The sequence below is a fragment of the Cnephaeus nilssonii genome, assembly GCF_951640355.1.
Source record: "Cnephaeus nilssonii genome assembly, chromosome: X".
In the NCBI taxonomy this organism is placed as follows: Eukaryota; Metazoa; Chordata; class Mammalia; order Chiroptera; family Vespertilionidae; genus Cnephaeus; species Cnephaeus nilssonii.
The window spans coordinates 9,738,916-9,758,891 of NC_137071.1; the positions used below are offsets into that span (position 1 = coordinate 9,738,916).

The following is a 19,976-nucleotide window of genomic DNA, read 5'->3' on the forward strand; positions in this document are numbered from 1 at the left end:
GTAAAGGAAGTTTTAAATAGTAATTAAAATGTACCAACTGCATGCCACCTGGCTGTTCATTTTTCTCTTTTCCACCCTTTAGGGTGGAAAAAATAGAGAAATTGTTGCATTAGGATTTCTGCATTTTTCTTCAGCATAAAACATCACTTTAAGTATTACTCTGGATGCTGATAAATTATATTTGTTAAGAAGCTGACTTATCTAGGAAGTTATAAATATATAATTCCGGTTGACAAAAGAAGGAAGCAATGCATACACTCCAATTTCAGTCAGGATATAATCTTTAAACACATCATAGGAGAAATTTTTGTCCTTCCTAAAACCTGCATTTTAAAAATAGGAGACTATTATCTTTCTTAGAAGTACAATTTTAAAAAATTTAAATTGTCAATTGAAATAGAACACTACCCATTTAGATTAAAAAGAAAAGCAATATATGAAAATAACGTTAACATTGTGTAAATTGGTATTAAGTTCTATATTAGCACCTTATACCATTCTTAGATATTTTTTCCTAAAATCCTAAATTTTACATTACACATGAATGGCCTTATAAACTATAATAATGTCTAATTATTTAAAACTGTACTATTTATTTGCCTCAAATTTGCATTATACTTAAATAACAAAAACATATAAAATTTTCTAACGTTAAGGTCTCTACATTTTTAAAGTGAAACTTTCTAATTTTCAAATGAATACATGTAAAACTGTATTAATTTGTCCAAACACATTTGACTTGCAGTATGTTTATTATTAAAGATTTTTTATAGTCATTAAAGTTCAGAGTTCAATGTTTGACTCATTAAGTCGTAGATTAATAGATCAGACTTTACCATCACATCATTTTATTTTCTTGCTGCATTATAAATTGCTTTGTTGTTACATTCTGTAGTTTTCTGTTGACATGTCTTCCCTTAAGAACCTTCTTCAAAGTCTGAGGTGGGAACCCTGAAGAAGAGGCCCATGCTTTCAGCTTTTAGGTTTTCTTCTCTATGTATGTGTAGTTCATTTAAAATTTTCTCTCTAGTCTCTTCTGTTTCACATTGAACACCAAAAAGACATTAGTTTCTTGTTGATCCATGAACTTTGAGGGAATATCTCTAGAAAACAAATTAATAATTTGGACTCCTTTTAGATTCTTTTGCACAAACTCAAAGTGGAGATTTAAGGTAATGGCAGATAAGAATTTCATGTAAAATGCTAAAATTATTGAAAGACCAATGTTTCTTTTCTGCTACATATACATTTGGTATGTGTATTCAAAGCAGGCTAATACTTTAATTTTTAAAATTATTTCACATCCTTTAATTATAATATAATTTAATAGAGTTTTAAGGCACTTTTTATAAGTCCATTCTCAAATGCTAAGAAATGTGCCTCATCAGATCACTAATTATATTTACTCATTGCCTATTCAGTTACTCTGAGTATATATGTAGGTTTACTTTTTCAGAATGCAGAAATCAGATAAAAGAAAGTCAGCATTTATATAAGTGCTTATATGTATCGACATTTTTGTGTTTGCTATTTCAACTGAATTTAGTTCACCTGAAATGTATAGTCTAAATTCAAACTGTTACAGATAAACAATACTGTTGGGGCGGGGGGCGAGACCTGCTTTCAACTTCTTTGCAAATTGCTTCAGAGATTGACTTTTTACAGAGCAAAATGAAGAGTATTCATTTTTTATTGTTATTGAATTTATTGGGGTGATGTTTTAACTAAATACTTCCTAGTGGTGGTAAAACAAGATCTTAGGACTAAGGGCAATGGTTAAGTCTTCTAACATATATCAGCACCACCAGATCTCCCCAGAATCTATTTTGAAGACCCAAAATTACAGACACTGAGAGAGTAATGGAAACTATCTGATCAGAATTTTTATAGAATGTAGATTTCGATACAATTAAAAGTGGACAAAACCTGAGGGTAGCAGGATCTGGAGATTGAAGGTAGACTTCCTCCAGAGGGGGAAAGTCAAAGAAATAGTGGGATGAAATTCTTAAGGTGGTGTTGGATTCTTTTGTGACTTTGCCTAAGGCCACATATTTTTCCTAGTGGCTAAGAAAGGACCTCGGATGTGGAACAAGTGCATAATACTCTGGGCAGACACAAGTATCATTCCTATTGTATTCTTGCTTCTGATATGTGTACATATATGTTAGGGCTAAAATGCCAATGAATTCATCTAAATATAAATATTCAAACCTGAAGAATTAGACATTAGGTCATTTCTTTTTACATAGAATATACCAGTAGTCTAGTAAGAATTATTTAAAGTAGAGGTTACCAAAAAAACAATCTGTGGCATTTATTTAGCTCAATATGTTCATTTCATCTTTTTTGTATGCTATACCAGGTTTCATTTACCTACTAGCATTTTCAGATAAAATATGGAAAAGTTTGGGTAGCATGTAGGTAAACACTAATACATACATCTTAAAATAAAGAACTGTATTCTAACATAAGGAATAATTATTTTCTAAACTAACAAGTAAATAATTTGTACCTAGACAAATAAAACATAACCTTATCTACCCTAAGGTAGATGATTGTTAAGGAATATCACATTTTTAATGGAACAATCTTTACTTCTATAAATATTTTAAAAGGATAGTAAAATCTATTATTAATCAACCACAATGATGAATTTTTATTTGGAATTGCTTTGAAAAAAACATTCATGGAATTTAGCCAAATAAACAAAAGCATACAATTCAGCTTCATACTCACAGAGCAATTTCATTAGTACATTTCATGGAATTTGGCAGCTCTTTTGTTAAATTATTGCTTTCTCAAACATTTCACAATAGAATGCAAGATACCTTAGTCAAATACTACAAGCAAATTTAATCTGGAATTGAATTGTGTTGTCATCTGCATTCATTTACAAATAGTAGATGTGTTTTACTTAAGATAGAATATGTTATTCTAAGAAAGCAAACCAGGGATTCCCTATTTTCTGAGAGATGTTTTTAAAAACATGTCCTTAATAGCACCTTCTACTAATGTCCTGGATTTTGGTAAGCAGGGTGATCGCTTATGTTCAAGTTCTTCTAATTCAATGAAAACATTTCTGGCAACTGTGGATAAACATCAAGGTATATTTTTTTATGTTTGTGATTTTAAATTTAGTGTGTGTAGGTCCTAAAAATCCATGTCATTTTCTTCTTAAATGAGGTTGTATGGCTGGACACTGACAAGAATGTTGATTGAAATCATCACTGGGGATGAACCATTTTTTTTAAGCATTAAGAACCCAGCATTTTTGGTTATAATACATTTCAGAAATGGCCAATAAAATCAATGCTGAAACAACATACTGATACAGGTTTCATTAAACACATTTTTATATGAAATAACATCAAACTGTATGATTAGACATGTTCTTAAACTGTAATCTAGGCAATAAATCTTATAACTTGTGATAGCTTCTTATGTGATTTTGTGCTTTTCATTTAAAATTTTACTGCTAGGCATTTTTACAGGATATTTAACTTTGAGAAGAAAATGAAATGGGAAGCAAATAGTCATAGCAGTTTATTCCATCTGTCAACTGGTATAACAATTGAAGAGCATTGATTTTGTTGTATTTCAAATACAGATATGAATGGTTGTAAAAATAAAAAAAAACATAAGCGATAATAAAATTTATTTTAATTCAAAGTCATGGTCAGGGTGACCTTTAGTTAACAAAGTTTATGTTTCTGAGAGTTTTGTTTTAAAAGCATGTTTTAAAGAGGAAGATAACTAATATTAAGATACTAGAAAAAGAAAATAAATTTAAACTAAAAATGTAATTGTGCTGATTGGGAGGCAAAAAACAATTACATTTTTTACATGCTCAAGTTGGTAAATAGCTGCAAGCCATTGTCACATCAATTTTTTGTTCACTAAGGCTTAAGCAAATTAATTAAAGGACCTCAATCACATTTGTGTTATCAACCAAATACTTTTAAAATGTTAACACTGACAACAAAAATTCTTTTATAATTTATTTTTTCTTTAGTTTCCCATTCTTTCTTTAGTTACTATCCTAAAAAATGAAGTTGACTATAATTTGAAATAATTGGAAGTCCAGTTTTAATGTTGCAGTATTAATTATGCCAATACGACTGGAGAGCACAAGAATAAACACTAGTGGTAGTCTCAGTATGTTGTGCAAAATGTGATGATTCAGTGGAAAAAAACCATTTTGTCGTGTGGCTCTCAAGTCTATATTAGTTGTATGTTGTGTAACTATATGCATATTTTATGCACATATGTCTGTATTTTTTAATTGTATACATTACAGATACGGCGTCCTGATCAAATCCGTGGTCAGAAAAAACAATGTGCGTTTTCTTGGTAGTCTGATAAGAAAGGGAAGATTACATGCTTATAAAAGAAGACTCTTTTTGTATTTATGAATTTGTATTCTAGAAAAATCTGTGAAAGAACAGAGTGGGAGAATTTTGAATAGGTGTGTTTCTCTTAGGTTCCTTTCAAATGATTTACTACTTAAAACTTACCCAGGAGAAAGCATTCCCAATAATTTTCCAAATTAAATCTAATATTCTTTATATGGTCAAGAAACTTACAAGATTGTATGCAACATCGTGCCTCCCAAAATCCAGATTAAATTTTCCCTGGAGCATTTGTTTAAATGACTAAGAAGAGAGTTGCTAACATAAAACAATATCCTGGTACTTGTGTTGGGAATTACAATAAAAATGTGTTTGAACTGAGTAAGGACGTGTGTAAATGTTCTGTGCTAGAATAATGGGATATTGTGATGCCTTTGAGTCTGTGCTTATTCCTCAGTTTGAATAAAATAAATGGCCAGGTGTTATACATGATGTAATCATTCGTATTTCAATGGATATTTTCCCCTGAAAGACAAAGCAACTCTTTGTGATCTTTGCATTAGTGAATTTCTGAGATGACTACATAGCATGTAACACACTGTCTTAATTTTTAACGTTGGGGCTGTCTTTATGTCATTGGTGTCATCAAGACTCCATGGCTCTATGAAAGCTGGGTCACTCACCAGACAGAGGGACGACTAAATTAAGATATGCTTGCCAAGAGTTGTTAAAATGTTAAACTGTTTCAAGTAAAACCTCAACATCAAATGTGGTTTCTTTAGTATGGAAGTTCTTTTCCTATAGTCCTTAAGACCTTATGGGTTTCAGAGGTACATTGATATCTTCCAGATGTGCTCAATTACCTTAGAGATGTTAGAATTGGGGACGCAAGGAAAAGGCCTGAACCATGAGAGGATTTAAAGTGAGATTTCAGTGATGCCTTACAAAAGCTGAAAGTTTTATTTTATAATGATCACAATCTTCCAGTGATGTTTAATCTGGATGAGTAGGATATTATTACTAAAGCATCATTCATGATTCAGAAGATTTGAGTCCTTTTGACAGTAGTAAGTTACCATTAATTTACCTAATATTATCAATGTACATTTGAAGAGATTTGTATGATCATTTTATTTGGGATTTGAGTATTTTAAAAGAGGCACGCTAATGCCCCTAGAAATAAATGCATCATAGACTTGTTTTAGAAGAGTAACAACATATATGTAAATGTACCTTCCTTGGCGTCTCACTGAATCTGGAAGGAAAGCTTTATATCAGTAGGTCCATTTTGATCTGAAAACTAAATGTTATGACAAGTCCTATCAGTAAATAAACCCCTTTGGATAAAATGCAAAACTGGATCCTTGTCATACTTGATTGCATACCGTAGTGGATCAAATTATATTGAAGCTTCATGCTTACTTCAGTAACAGATAAAGTCTTTAAAAACCTTTGTATTTTATCCATAAGTGATGGTAGTTCCTAATTCTCTTCCCATATAGATTTTACCGATAGAAGAAGTGGCATGATAAAAAAAAATAACCTTTTATTTTTATGGCATAATGCTTTTCTTACACTAGGTTATGAACAAATGATTGAAAGTAAGGAATATGCCTATTAAAATTTGAATTGAATGCTGAGAGAACACCTTTTTTGATTTAATGGAAGCTTTTTTGTCACTAGGTGTATTTGCACTCCCTTAAATGGTTATTGGTGGTAGATGTAATTTTAATGCCACTTGTTACAGCTAGAAATTTCTCACTGGTAATTTTAGCTAATAGCATCATTTATACTGTGCTTGATTTAGTCAGAATTTATCTATCTAATGTTTTTAAATGCCTTTTTCATTCTTTTAGTCATTGAATTTTGTACTCTTTCAATTCTTGTCCAAAGTTAAGAGGTTACACTTTCAGGTTATCACAAAGACCTCCTTTTGGGTTAAGTAGCTATTTCCATTTTCCCATAAAGCTTCTACTTTATACTGATTTTTCTATTGCGCATTTTTAAGTTCTTTATTGTTTAATGTATTACATAAGTCTTCTTTTTCCCCCATTGACCTCTCCATTGCGTATTGTCTTTTTAAAATGAGACTCTCAAAAAGAATGTTTACTTTTTACCTTGGATTAGCTTGACAAAATAGTACAAATAGTTGACAAAGATATACTGAATATATTTAATATTTACCATGCATTTTACTTGTTACAGGGCATACTGATTAGCCAGATGATGTATGTATGATAAACCTGTTAAAATGTTTTGAATGATTTAACAGTTAATAAAATAACTAGCCAGTTTAATTACACAACAGGATTGACTATTTTTTTTTTCTCTGAACAAGTTTTTTTAAACCAATTCAACTTATTGAACCAGCTGGCACAATCAAACTTGTTATCTGTTTAAACATATTTAAGAGTCTTTTTCTTCCACATACTTGCTAATTTAGCTAATCACATTAACCAATGACATAAATAGCAACTCCTTGCTGATAATAGAAATCTAGAAAAAATAGCAATTTAAAGGAAGTTGACATGGCTAATATTTAAATTTCCTGGGAGGGGAAAGGCATAAGTACACTAGGTAGACAATCCTGGTAATAGTCCAGGCAGAATAAAATACTCTTGATCATGTCCTGACAGAGAGGAAAACAGTTATAAACAGAGTCAATCACAATGATTATACGTGTATAATATGTCTAAATACTTGTTGTAAAGAACCCGTTATTCAAAGATCTGTAGAAGAGGCATGTAGTACATCCTTAGAATACAATTATTTCCTCCAGCTTCGTGGTGTTCATTTGTGCAGGTGGCTCCTTATTATGTATATAATTTCAGGATTTCCCATTGCCAAGACTTTTATTACTAAAAGACACACAGTTTTACTGGAAACTGTTCCAAAATCAGCATAGTTAAACATCAGTCTTTACTGTGTATTTCCTTAATATCTCAAAATCCTTCAACATATAAATCTTCTGACTTTTTTACATCATATTATAGAGTCCCAAAATAACTGGTCAATTATTTACCCCTTCTGTCTTTAATTTCTATTTCACATAGTCTAAAGCATAACCATCATTTTGGCAGAGTGTGTGATTTCAAGTTATTAAGGTGAGCTGTGTAGCAAAGAAGGTAAAAACTGTGCACTGAGTTACAAACTATGTAGCCTACCCTAGTGACCTACATTGTACTTATACTTGGCTTTTTAAAACATATTTTTTTATCTGTATGAAAGGATTGTCACAATATAAAATAGTTGTAATATGCCATTTTTGAGTGTCCAGCTATAGACTGTAGGTCTATATAGATATACTCAAATTGTTTTCATACTGGCTAAAATGACATCTGGTCATGTGACGATACAGATCATTTTGTGATCATTATTTTTATATTTGCAATTGCACTAAAATGCTTACTTTTCATGTTATTCTATATTTCGCTAATCAGTAAGACCTGTAAGATAAACATGAAAATTTGTGAATTTTTGTTTCACTTTAGGATAATTTCTCGAACCACAAGATCAGTTTTGAAGCTTAGAATTGGGAGTGCTCTTAAGTTAATGCATCCTGATGTATCGTTTGATTTAGTATATATACCATCTTAATTTTTAAAAGCTTAGACTTAAATACAGGCATGAAAATGAGTTTTCTAGATTTGCAACTACGGATTATTTTAAACAATGATAAATGTGTGAAAAGGTGAAATGTTTGTGTCACACTAATCACTATACTTTTGAAGATGTACCATAAAATGACTTTAAGAAGATAGTTGTGTTTACATTTACTTTTAAAAAGTAGGTTTTCCTAGAAAAATACTCTCTCGTATTGGCCTTTCATGGTCCATTTTTGTAACCTTTTCTGAGAATCTGTGACATTCTGCTAATTTAGGAGTATGGTGTATCTTGCGGGGGGGGGGGGATTCTGAAATACCTTTCTAATATATCAATCGGGATTTGAATAAGCTAATTCTTTTGAAAGTTACTCTTTATTACCTTTTTTTAAAAGAAGGGATTCTAACAAAGCAAATTTAATTTTAATAAGTTTCTGACTGTGACATAAATCTTCTCATTATGAAACACTGCATAGTAATATATAAATATGGTTATACCGTATAATAAGGTGAGTTGGGAACTAAGTAGAAACCTCTAAAGTAATAAACTATCTGTGTTTGGAGATTCAAAGGAATATCCCTGTGATAAATAACATGCTTTTTTCTTTCAGCCAAGCTCAAAAACTATGCAGAAATAGATAATTTTAAGATGATAACTCTGTCGTTGTTGTTGTTGTTGTTGTTGTTGTTGTTGTTTTGTGTGTTGTTTGTGTGTGTATGTATTTTCTTTTTCATTTTAACCAGCCTCTTATACCTAGAAGTCCCACAAGCAGTGTTGCCACGCCTTCCAGCACCATCAGTACACCCACCAAAAGAGACAGTTCTGCTCTCCAGGATCTCTACATCCCCCCTCCTCCTGCAGAACCATATATTCCCAGGTATAAAACTAATCATCATGTTGTTCTAGGAAGCTTCTATCCAAAGACTAACCCAATGGCATGTAAACTGTGAAGTAAATTCTCAAGGAACAACTTGAATAGTTTCTCAGGTGGGAATTTGAACATATTCTAGAAAAATCATTGCATTACAGAGAATGCATTTTGGTTACTAACTAATTAATATGTATTGAACACTTAATAAGCATTAAATATCTTATAAACATCTCATATAATAGTAAAGAATAGTAAAATACTATTAAATAATAATTAGGGTTATTTTAATAAGTAAGATATAAGTGAGGCTCTTTGGCAAAGAAGCCCCTAGAAATCTTAGGTTACGTTGAAACATGTCATATATTTTTTTCTAGAAGAGAAAGTTATAGATAACTTTTATAACTTCTTAAATGTAGATAATTAGAGAGTTTGCAAGAAAATGGCTTGCCTTTAAAGTCTATGTTCCAGATTTCTTGAGGCCGTGTCCCCATTTCATTTCCAAATTCCTACTAGAAATTCCTGGAAGATATGGAAGAATAGAACTTAGTGCCATAAAGCATTTTGTCCAAAAGCATTCTGATACCCATCTTTCTGAAATACAAAGTTATGGGAAAGGACCAGTACAAAAGGGACAGTTACTACCAATCACAAAGAATTTGATTCGGTTTTTAAATTAGTTGTGCAGTCATTCAAAAACAATAATTTAAGGTATCTTGTTTTCAAGACATAATTAATATTAAATTTCTTTTATTTATAAAAGAACTAAAATACCTTGTTTTTATTAATTTTTATTATTCATTGGTACACCTAATGTTTCATTCTATTAGATATGATGGTACTGACATTTTTATGATCTAAATGCTACATGACAACATGGCATTTTTGCAAATACTGTGTTGTCATTTGGTAATAAAACTATAGTCAGTTTTATAAACATTTTCATTTTTATTTTTGAGAATTAAATGTAGCTGTGGGGAAGTATTTTATGAGAAGATGTAATTTACTAAGCTGAGATTCCACAAATATTTATGATATAATTTACAGTCTTGTGTTAAATTTACAACCAGATATAAAAATCTATCTGATATCCTAGTCAAACACAAACTGCATTTTAATTCTATTAAGATAGTGTCTGACTTTCTGAATACTCTTGCATGAAGAGCAATAAAAGCATGTGTGTATCAAATAGGAAATGAATCTTTTGAGTTTGTTTTATTTTACTGCAAATGATTAAGAAGCCTTATTCAGAGAGCTACATATACAAATAAACATCAGAAGATGTTTTTATCAAATCTCTGCAGTGTTTTTAAATGTTCTTTCCTTTTGCCTTGGCTAGGATGGAACTTGTTTTAAAGAACATGTTTCCTAGACAGAAAGTATTTAAAATACACTTCAGAAGACAAAGGAGTAAAATGATAACAGTTCTCTCTTCAGGGAATGGTGTAGATATGACTAAGGAAATATATAGAAATCAATAAAAAATTTGGACATGCTATTGAAAAATACTGTATAATATAAGAGGTTGAGGCATCAATATAGCATTACTTTTTTGTCAGTATTGTTTGAAAGCTTCATACTTTTCAGTAAAATTCATAATTAGAATGTATTGTCTCATTTTAATTAATTTGTAGTCTAGTGTGTAATTTAACACAATATTCTAAATATATTTTGAATCAAATTATTAATTGCTCAGTCACACAGTCATTTTATATAGCATAGTCAAAACAATCCATACATCAGAGTTCCTGTGTGCTACCATCTTGTATAAATCATCAGCATTTTCTGTTTTGACTTGAAATGATAGTTATAGAAGTTTTTGAAGTTGTCATTCTTTTTATAGATACAAACTTGGCACTTTTTTTCAATTTTCTCATTTTGATTATGAGTGTGGTTCACCTAATTTAATTCATCAGAACATTTGTTTTTTTCTATATTAAAAAGTTTGTTCTGTGTAGCATAAGCATTTTGGTGTTAATTTGAATTATAAATAATACAAATTTTCTCATCTATAATAATAAAAGCGTAATATGCTAATTAGACCAGATGTCCTTCCAGACTAAGCCGGGCTGCAAGGGAAGCCCAGGTCCCAGGTGCTGGAGGGAAGCTGGTGCTGGCAGCTGGGGAAAGAAGGCATACTCTTGCATGAATTTCGTGCATCGGGCCTCTAGTCTTAAAATAAAAAAGAGACCCTTAAAAATGGTAGGCCTACTTGTCAAATTAGGTAGATTTTTTTTCATATGATTATTTCTTTTAACGCATTTATTCCAGAAAAAATAAATGTGGTTACAAAAGTGATCTTATCGCTAAAAGAGAAATCACTCATGTATGTGAAGTGAGTGAAATTTTGTCAGTTTATACATATGACTTATGAGTATATAAAGTTTCATTATCATAGTTGATAGTGCTTTTTTAAGATGAAAATCAAGAATTTATAGGTCTTTGCACAACTGTGACATTTAAGCACTAATTTCTCTTGTGAATTTTACAGTGAGCCATTAAATATAAAGTCCACTAAAGTAATACTCTAACTTTTCAGTTGTTCTATAAGATCCCTTTTAGAGAAAAACTTTAGACTTATTAATATGTGTATAGCTATCTAACATTTAAAAAAGGGAAGAAAATACTCCAAATATTACTTGTATTTTTTTCTGCAAAGTTAGATTCTTTATTCAATTCTGCATTTTCCAGATTGCATATATACAATTAGCAAAAATATATACTAATTATACAAATAAACAAGTTAAATATGAAAAATATATATTTTAATCTTTACAGCAAAATTAAGTAATACATTTAGTTATTCAGGGGATTATGGTGTGAATACATATATAGACACACAAATTTATATACACAATATGTATATCAATTCATTTTTTTGCAAAGTTTGTTTTTGGTTTTTACTTTTTAAAATTCAACTTTATTTGAGTGAATGACATATAAATGTGTTTAATAAATCTTCCTTGCTGGTAAAAGGTTCCTCTTTCATTTCATTATAGTATAAGTAATACCAGCCCTTCCAATTTTCTGCCACAGGTGTACCCCTATAATTAGAGCATGGTGAATTTAACTAGGGCCTAGTCACCCTCCTATATCAAGCTGCATTAACAGTTATGTCACTGGCATGATAGAAAAGTCTGCCCATTTATAAATAAGTATAACCCTCTTCCAGTGCCACTACTTTGTTAGGGCTATTTCCAAACTAATTGCAGTGTCTATTTCTTTTTGATAGAGGACTAAAACAGTAAAATATATATATATATATATATATATATATATATATATATATATATATATATATACATACACACACACACACACACACACACACACACACACATACATACATACGTACCAGGCAATTTGTGCAGGAAACGTTTTTAGCTAGCTGAAAATAAAATTCTGCCTGGATTTTATATTTATTTTCTTTATACTGCCTAAGAACTATATAGTTACGACTTGGGAATAAGCAACACTTTATTTTAAAAATACAAGAGTGAATGGCAATGTAAATGGCAATTTCACCTTGTGATGAGTTAAGTACATAAGAAAATTTGCCAACTCAGTCTGTCTTGAGAATATTATTTACTATTTTCCACATATTTCAAATACTAGGAATATAGTTTCATTCGGACACACCTAACCTAAACATTTGCATATGGATACAAGCATAGTATTGTGCTGAATTGAAACTCATATTTTGGATTCAATTTAGAAGCTCATCACCATTTTATAAGATGCAAGATGAAATGCAAAATTCCTTATTTTTATCTGTACTATTATAAGATTTGTTCTATTTATTTAAGATTTGTTCGGTTGATTTAAGATTTCAAGTGTTGGCACTTGACATAAAATTAAATTTTATCTGCTTTGATAGCATTGATGTCGCTCTTTAGCATAAAAATAGGAAACAATTATGAATTAGGAAGAAATAAAATTAATGACCGACAAGGGAAGAAACATTGGATTTACATCTATAGTCCTATTCTAAAACACAAGCTTTTCTAACAAAAATTTCATAGCTAGTCAGTTAAACATGTAAGATAAACAAGGTTCGATATAATCAAAACTAAGTGAAATATTTCTACCAAAATACCACTCATTAGGGCCCAATCATCTGGACCGTGTGAGTAATACAATAAGTAAGATTTAGGGGTTTCATAAATTATTAGAGAACTTTCTTTTTAGATTCCTATAGAAGAAAAAAATCAACTTGCCATCTTTTTTTTCTTTTTTATTGAATTTTAATTATTCAAAACATTTACATGGCTCCAAATTCAAAACTATATAAAAAATACATTAAAGTAAATGTTTTCACCCCTGTTCCGCCCAGATTTTCCCTTTCCTTCCCCATAAAAATTAGTTTTTATTAGTATGTTTTATCCTTCCATATTTCTTGAAAATATAAGCAAAACTAGATATTTACATTAATATTCCCTTTCACCTTTCTTACAAAAAGAAAGGAGGATAGTACAAACATTGTTCTCTACCTAACTTTTTTATTACATTTATTGGGGTAACACTGGTTAATAATTTGCCATCATCTTTAATCCCATTCTTAAACTCTATATGGATATGTAATAAAATTTTCCATTTGGAATGAATTCTGTGAATATATGTATTTACTATTAAATGAGATACATAGAATTTTAAGTACTGAGAGTATTTTCATTAAGGTGTATTTTAAGTTAATAACAAGCTACTTGACATTCTTATAATATCAGTTTATTTAGTACTGATTTGGTTTTTAAAGCCACAGTGTCCTTACAGAGGCATTTGTTCTTGAACACATTTTTGTTTTTAAGCAGTGCAGATATGTGAACCAACTAGGTAAACTGGCAAAAGAAAGTTAGATTTTTAACATTTCCTACCGTCTTGAACACTAAACGCAATTTGTGTGCTAAGGTGATTTCCTTTATATGGCAGAGAGCAGTGAAAATGGACTAGGGCAGGAGTTAAAAGATCTATGACCCATGTCTGGAAGTGTCATTTATTACCTTTGTGACATTCAGGCAACTCATTTAATCTCTCTAAGCCTCAGCATTTTTTTTCTACAAAATAGGAATAGTTAAAAATTGCCCTATAAACCACAAAGTTTGGAAAGATGAGAAGATATAGTGCATGGGAAGGATATTATTACTATTTTAGACATTCTCAGCCATTTTACCACCCTAACACTTTCCTACATTTTTCTCCCTCACCCTTTCTTTAGGGATGAAAAAGGAAACCTTCCTTGTGAAGACCTCAGAGGACATATGGTGGGCAAGCCTGTGCATAAGGGATCTGAATCACCAAATTCATTTCTGGATCAGGAATATCGAAAGAGATTTAATATTGTTGAGGAAGATACTGTCTTGTATTGCTATGAATATGAAAAAGGAAGATCAAGTAGTCAAGGAAGACGAGAAAGCACCCCGACTTATGGTAAGAGTTCTTAAGTTGACATAAGAACATATGTTTGGAATGGGGATTTTCATTTCTTTTCATGGGCTTTTGAGTTATGAAAATTATTTGATAGCTTTTATATTTGTAATTGATCTGTGTCTGTCATGTGCTTATAAGTGAACTTTCAACAATGTGAGGCATGCCATCTAAACTTATTCTAAATTTTCCAAAGAGTAAGCAAGAATAGTAGATAGCATTTTAGCTCATTAATGATGTGTGGAAACCTTTTCTAATTACAGGAAATTTTTATATGTCAGATGTTGCCAAATTGGAATAATTCAAAGTGTGTTTTTATCCTTTTTTAATTGTAAATCTGCTATTGAAATGGCTTATTGAAAATAAAATTGTGTCCTTATTCCTCAGGAATTTAAAAAATCTTTAGATAGGCTTTTCTGAGGGGAAATTTCATCTCTATATTTGTCTTTTTTAAGAAGCTGCAAAGCTTGAGTGGAACTGGATTTTAATTAGGAAGAACACACTATTTAAAGCAAAGATGCACCTGGAATGACCATGTCCCTAGAGTTTTGTGGGATTTTTTGTTTTTAGCTTTGACTCCTATTTTTCTAAAATATTGGCAGAGAACGTTGCCTAAAGTTAAAGTACTGAATAAAGTCTCTCATCCTATAACAAGAATGAACAGATTTAATTGGAAGTCTATGCTACTCCCTTTCCAGTTTTCAAACTAACCATGTTTAGTGAGGAACTTATACTTGGGGAAGGACAGGATCCTTGCTGATTAGTCCAGACTTAATCAGTGGGAGCTGAGCAGAAGGAAATTTTAATTCTCCCTTTCCACCTGTCCCCCTTACTTGTCCACAGTGGCCAAATGCCTCCCTCCTGTGGTCCCAAAATATTGGTCATCACTTATCTTCATACACATGCCTTATTTCCTTACAGCTCTTTGGTAATAATTACATATGAAAAGTTTTGCTCAAAATGATCCTAAAGATTAGTAACCATGCTTGTCTTCCTTTGTGTTATTCTCTGTGAATGTGTTTTTCTATCATAAGAATAAGCAATGATATTTTATAGCATAGATCTTCATACTACTTTGGTGGCGTTTATTTTGAACTGTCATAATTTGAACATATTTGTAGCTTTGCTTTCCCCCCCTACTGTATTTTAAACCGTTGTAATACAGAAGCCTGCCATCTTTATTATCCCTACCCCTGATCAATTACATAAGATTATTATTTTTATTCATTCATTCCATAAGCACTTATTGAATACCTATTATTAGTCAGTACTATATACCAACTTTTCCTTTTTTTATATGTCCCAGAATTTTCTGGCTATTTTCTACTTATGTTGAAGAAGATAAAAATGTTTAAGAAGAAATTGTAATCACCACATAAATTTGATTACTGATAGCTTTATAAAAGATATGTTTATCCCTTCAGACTACAGTTTAAACAAATCATATTTCTCCCAATAAAATAGAATACTATTTAAATTTTAGAAAATATAGATATCCTACATGTATTTCATGTATTTTTATAAACAACCTAGGAGAAAAGAAATGTATATATGCTTGAAAGAGGGATAGGAAGTAAAAAAAAAATAGTTCTTTTACTTTTGATCCTGAAATTTTTTAACTTTGTAACCTAAAATATAATCTGAACCTTCAATGGAGAATGTTCCAAGTAACTAGCAGTGTAATGTATTTGCCTTTTAAAAAATCAGATATTAAGTAATAAAACCTACCTGTCACACACATGAATTAGTGGCCATAATTTTTCCAAAGACTGACTCATTTGTTAACTTATCCTATATAATCCTATATAATAAAGAGATAATATGCTAATTAGACCTGGTGGCGGAACAACCTTCCGGAATGACCTTCCAGAACAGCCTTTCAGAAAGACCAGTGGGCGGGGGGGGGGGGGCAGGGCCGCGAGGCAGCTGGGCCATGAGGCAGCCAGGACTGAGAGGGCCGAGGCAGCTGGGGCTGCGAGGGCCAAGCCCCTTGCACGAATTTCGTGCATCGGGCCTCTAGTTCATACATAAAATCTGCCAGGCACTGATGATACAAAGGTGAATAAAACATATATCTTCCTTGGAAGGAAGACATAACCCAGAGAAAAGAAAAATAAAGAGATGCATTGCAGTCACTCTAGGTAAGTAGGAATGTGAACAAAGTTCTGCAGTAGCCCAGGAGCTTAGCTCCAGAGTCTGCCTGGGAAATCACATAAATAGAAGTGATATTTATGCTGAGTTTTTAATGATAAATAGTCATCATTCAGGGTTTCTAAATGCTAGTTATCCCCACCAAATACCTGGCAACTTCTCAAACCTGGGTCTGTCATCTGAGGGTTCATATCAATCTCTCAGCCTGGACCCCAAGTCCCCAATACAAATTAGATCAAACGTTCATAACAAATATTGATGACAACTTATTTAACCTATAAAGTGGTCCCGTTACATTGATCCTAAGGGTGACAATGTTCTCTTGGATTTAAACATAATGAAAATCAAAATACATTATCCTGCTGAAATACATTGCCACAAAAAACTAAAGTACAAAAAAGTTCACACTTGATATTTTCTGGAAATTATAGTAATTTAGCTTGTTAGCACTTGCATGACACCTGAAAATGCAGTACATAAGTCCTTTAGCCTGACAATGTTCTACTTAGTTCTTAGTCATAAATGCTCTTAACATGAAGTATGTGAACTTAGTCATCATTACTCTCCTATTAACTTCCATATCACTCAGAGAGGTTTAGAGTTTTGATTATAAGAGTGTAGACAGGATTTTGAGAAGCAAAGGAGAAATATAACATAGTACCTAATATGTGCTCTTGATTAAATATATATGTACTTATTATATTCTCTTAGTACATTCATATTTTAAAGTAAGTTATATAAGATAAAAATATTTAGGACAGCTCTGTTCCTAAGAGTGAGTTTAAAGAACAGTTATTTGCCCTAAGCTATTAGATAAGTACAATATGGATCAACAGTAGATGGCCCTTCTAGAAAGTAAGTAAATAATACTTGTTAAGCTTTTATATATGCCAGGCACTGTTCTAAGCTTTTAGAAGGTGTGAATCTATTTAATCTTTACAACAACAATATGAAGTAGAAACTAATGGAATCTTTATTTTACAGATGGGTTAAATAACTTACCCAACTAGTAAGTGATAGAGCTGGGATTAAGTACCCATGGATATTTGTTGATTCTGCCAGTGGTACTAGGTGACTAAATGTAATGAAGATAATTTGCTAAATTTTAGGAAAATAATATCCAAAAATTGCATTACTCTTTCCAAATTCAAACATTTGATTTCAAGCAAAAAGAACTTGGTCTGATTTTGTATGTTCTTGTCTCTGTTCTTTGGTATTTACTGGCACTATAATAAACATGCATTTACATAGACATGGCCTTGACAGACCTTAGGAAAAGATGGCTAAATTGAGGAGTAAAATTATCAACAATGTGTTGTGTCCTTTTTAAATCAGAGTACATAAAATAGGGTTTTTTTTGTTTTGTTTTGATTTTAGCATAAAATAGGTTTTACTTTCCTAAAAAGGTAGACAAGAATAACTTCTGGAAACACAAATACAGTAGGGGAAGAAACTTAGATAAGTGGTCACTAGCATTAGTTGTCGTATCAGCCCTACTTGGTAATCCTATCTGCCTTGTAATTACTCTAATGTGGCCTGGAGATATTCCTCTAGGCCACAGTTTTCTCATTTGTTAAACGAAGATGATAAAATCTGCCTCATAGACTTTTGTGAGAATTGAATGATAATACACTATAAATTGCCTAGAAAGTGGCCAGTATGTGCTAGGTATTTATTTTTGCTGTTGTCTTTATTACATAGAAACTTTAGTGTTGCTACGACAATAGATCTTAACTGTTCCCACCACAAAAAAAGGGGTAACTATATAAGGTGACGGGTGTGTTAAATAGCTTGATTGTGATAGTCATTTCACAATGGATATGTATATCAAATCATCACACTGTATACCTTAAATTTATACATCTTATTTGTCAAATATACCTCAATAAAGCTGGAAAAATAAACTTAAAGATCTCAACTTATAGCCTGGCCAGGATAGCTCAGCGGTTGAACATCGACCCATGAACCAAGAGGTCACCAGTTCAATTCCCAGTTAAAGGCATATGCCCAGATTGTGGGCTCGATCCCCAGTAGGGGGCGTGCAGGAGGCAGACAATTGATGTTTCTCTCTCATTGATATTTCTATCTATCTCTCCCTTCCCTTCTCTCTGAAATCAATAAAAACATATTTTTTAAATCTCAACATATAAATAATAATAACAGTGTCAGCCATTTTAAATTCTTTGAAGAATAAGATGGGATGAATAAAGAGTTCAATAAAAAATGAAACTTTAATGTGGCAGTAAAAAAGGGGGGCATGACAGCATTAAATCACTTTAACTATTTGGTCTCATCTGCTCATGTTTCAAAGATAAAGGCTCAAATTTGATTAGATCAGTTGCTTGGCAACTTTTCAGTATGGTAGTATCTCCCATCAGCTTTCCCTTTTCACTATTCAGGCACTACTTGCCCTTGCTATTCCATCATAGCACATTTCTATACAGATAAACCTGCTAAAAGGCTAGCATAGTTAGCTGAGTCCCTTTGTGGCCATGAGTAGTCATATTTTATAATAATAGGAGGAAAGCATGTTTTTTACTATAATATCACAGAAGAGTATTGGTTTGAAAGAATCCAGACCTTTTCTGATTTATGAAAAATCCAAGACCTCACAAAAAGCAGATGAATACATGCAAAGCCAGTATTTTAGAACTGCTCCTCATAAATGCTATTGTGCACATTGTGCATTGAGAAAAATTAATTTCTGTAACATTACACCTGAACATTTTGCACTAAAAAACGAAGTACCATGTCCCTTTTAGCCACATGAATAGATATGGAGGGCCTATGGGCAATGACACTGTAAACTGAGTTTTATCAGTGTGAGGGGAGGATATTGTCTATAGGTTCCAGGTTATATGATCATACTTCAGTATCTCCTTCCTTTTTGTCTTACAACTTCATTCTATCTTTTGGGCAGTTAAATTATAATTAATAGCATTGTTTCAAACATTTCTTAAAGTATCAATTATATATAATACATTCACATTTATTTATTTATTTCTGGCTACAAGGCTACTGTCTTTCCTGTGATTTTCTAACATAAATTGTCCTCCTTATCAGGTAAATATCCAGCTGTCATTTATCAGCTATGCTGGAGAAAAAAGAAAATAGGGTTATAACCACAGAAAATTTCTGTATTCAAGTAAAATATCCCACTTTCAAATCAGAACTAATAGAGATATGAATTACTGAATTAAAAATGCAGGAATATGAGATGTATACCATACTTATAGGAATTCAGTTTCTTTTGATTTATGTAATACATTTCATAAAGACTGTATGTTAGCTTCACAGAATAATTTTGAACATCAAGCTGATATTGATAAGGGACCATGTATTTGATGGAAAACTAGTTCAGCAATATTTTGGCATAGAAATAGAAAATAGTCTGTTCCTAATGTAAAAATTAGTGTTATCACCTAGATAAGGTACTCTTTCTTAATTTGTGTAATTCTATGGATAAAAATATTAGAACATGAGTTTTGAGGTCACATAGAAAGACCAGAATTTGGTGTCACAGGTTGGCCTTTAATAATTGATTGACCTTGAACTTCAGCCTTAACCTCACTATGTTTTTGTTT

At 31.5% G+C, this 19,976-nt stretch overlaps 1 protein-coding gene across 4 annotated transcripts in view; it reads left to right on the forward strand.

Moving 5' to 3' along the window:
* Positions 1–19,976, forward strand: part of CNKSR2 (connector enhancer of kinase suppressor of Ras 2) — a gene marked incomplete at its 3' end in the record, with an annotated part of 244,478 nt that overhangs the window by 127,782 nt on the left and 96,720 nt on the right. For all 4 annotated transcript variants that reach the window (XM_079765478.1, XM_079765479.1, XM_079765480.1 and 1 more), the window contains 2 exons: positions 8,696–8,829; positions 14,033–14,244. In XM_079765478.1, the coding sequence (XP_079621604.1) occupies positions 8,696–8,829; positions 14,033–14,244 (346 nt within the window). The remainder of the gene's footprint in view (positions 1–8,695; positions 8,830–14,032; positions 14,245–19,976) is intronic.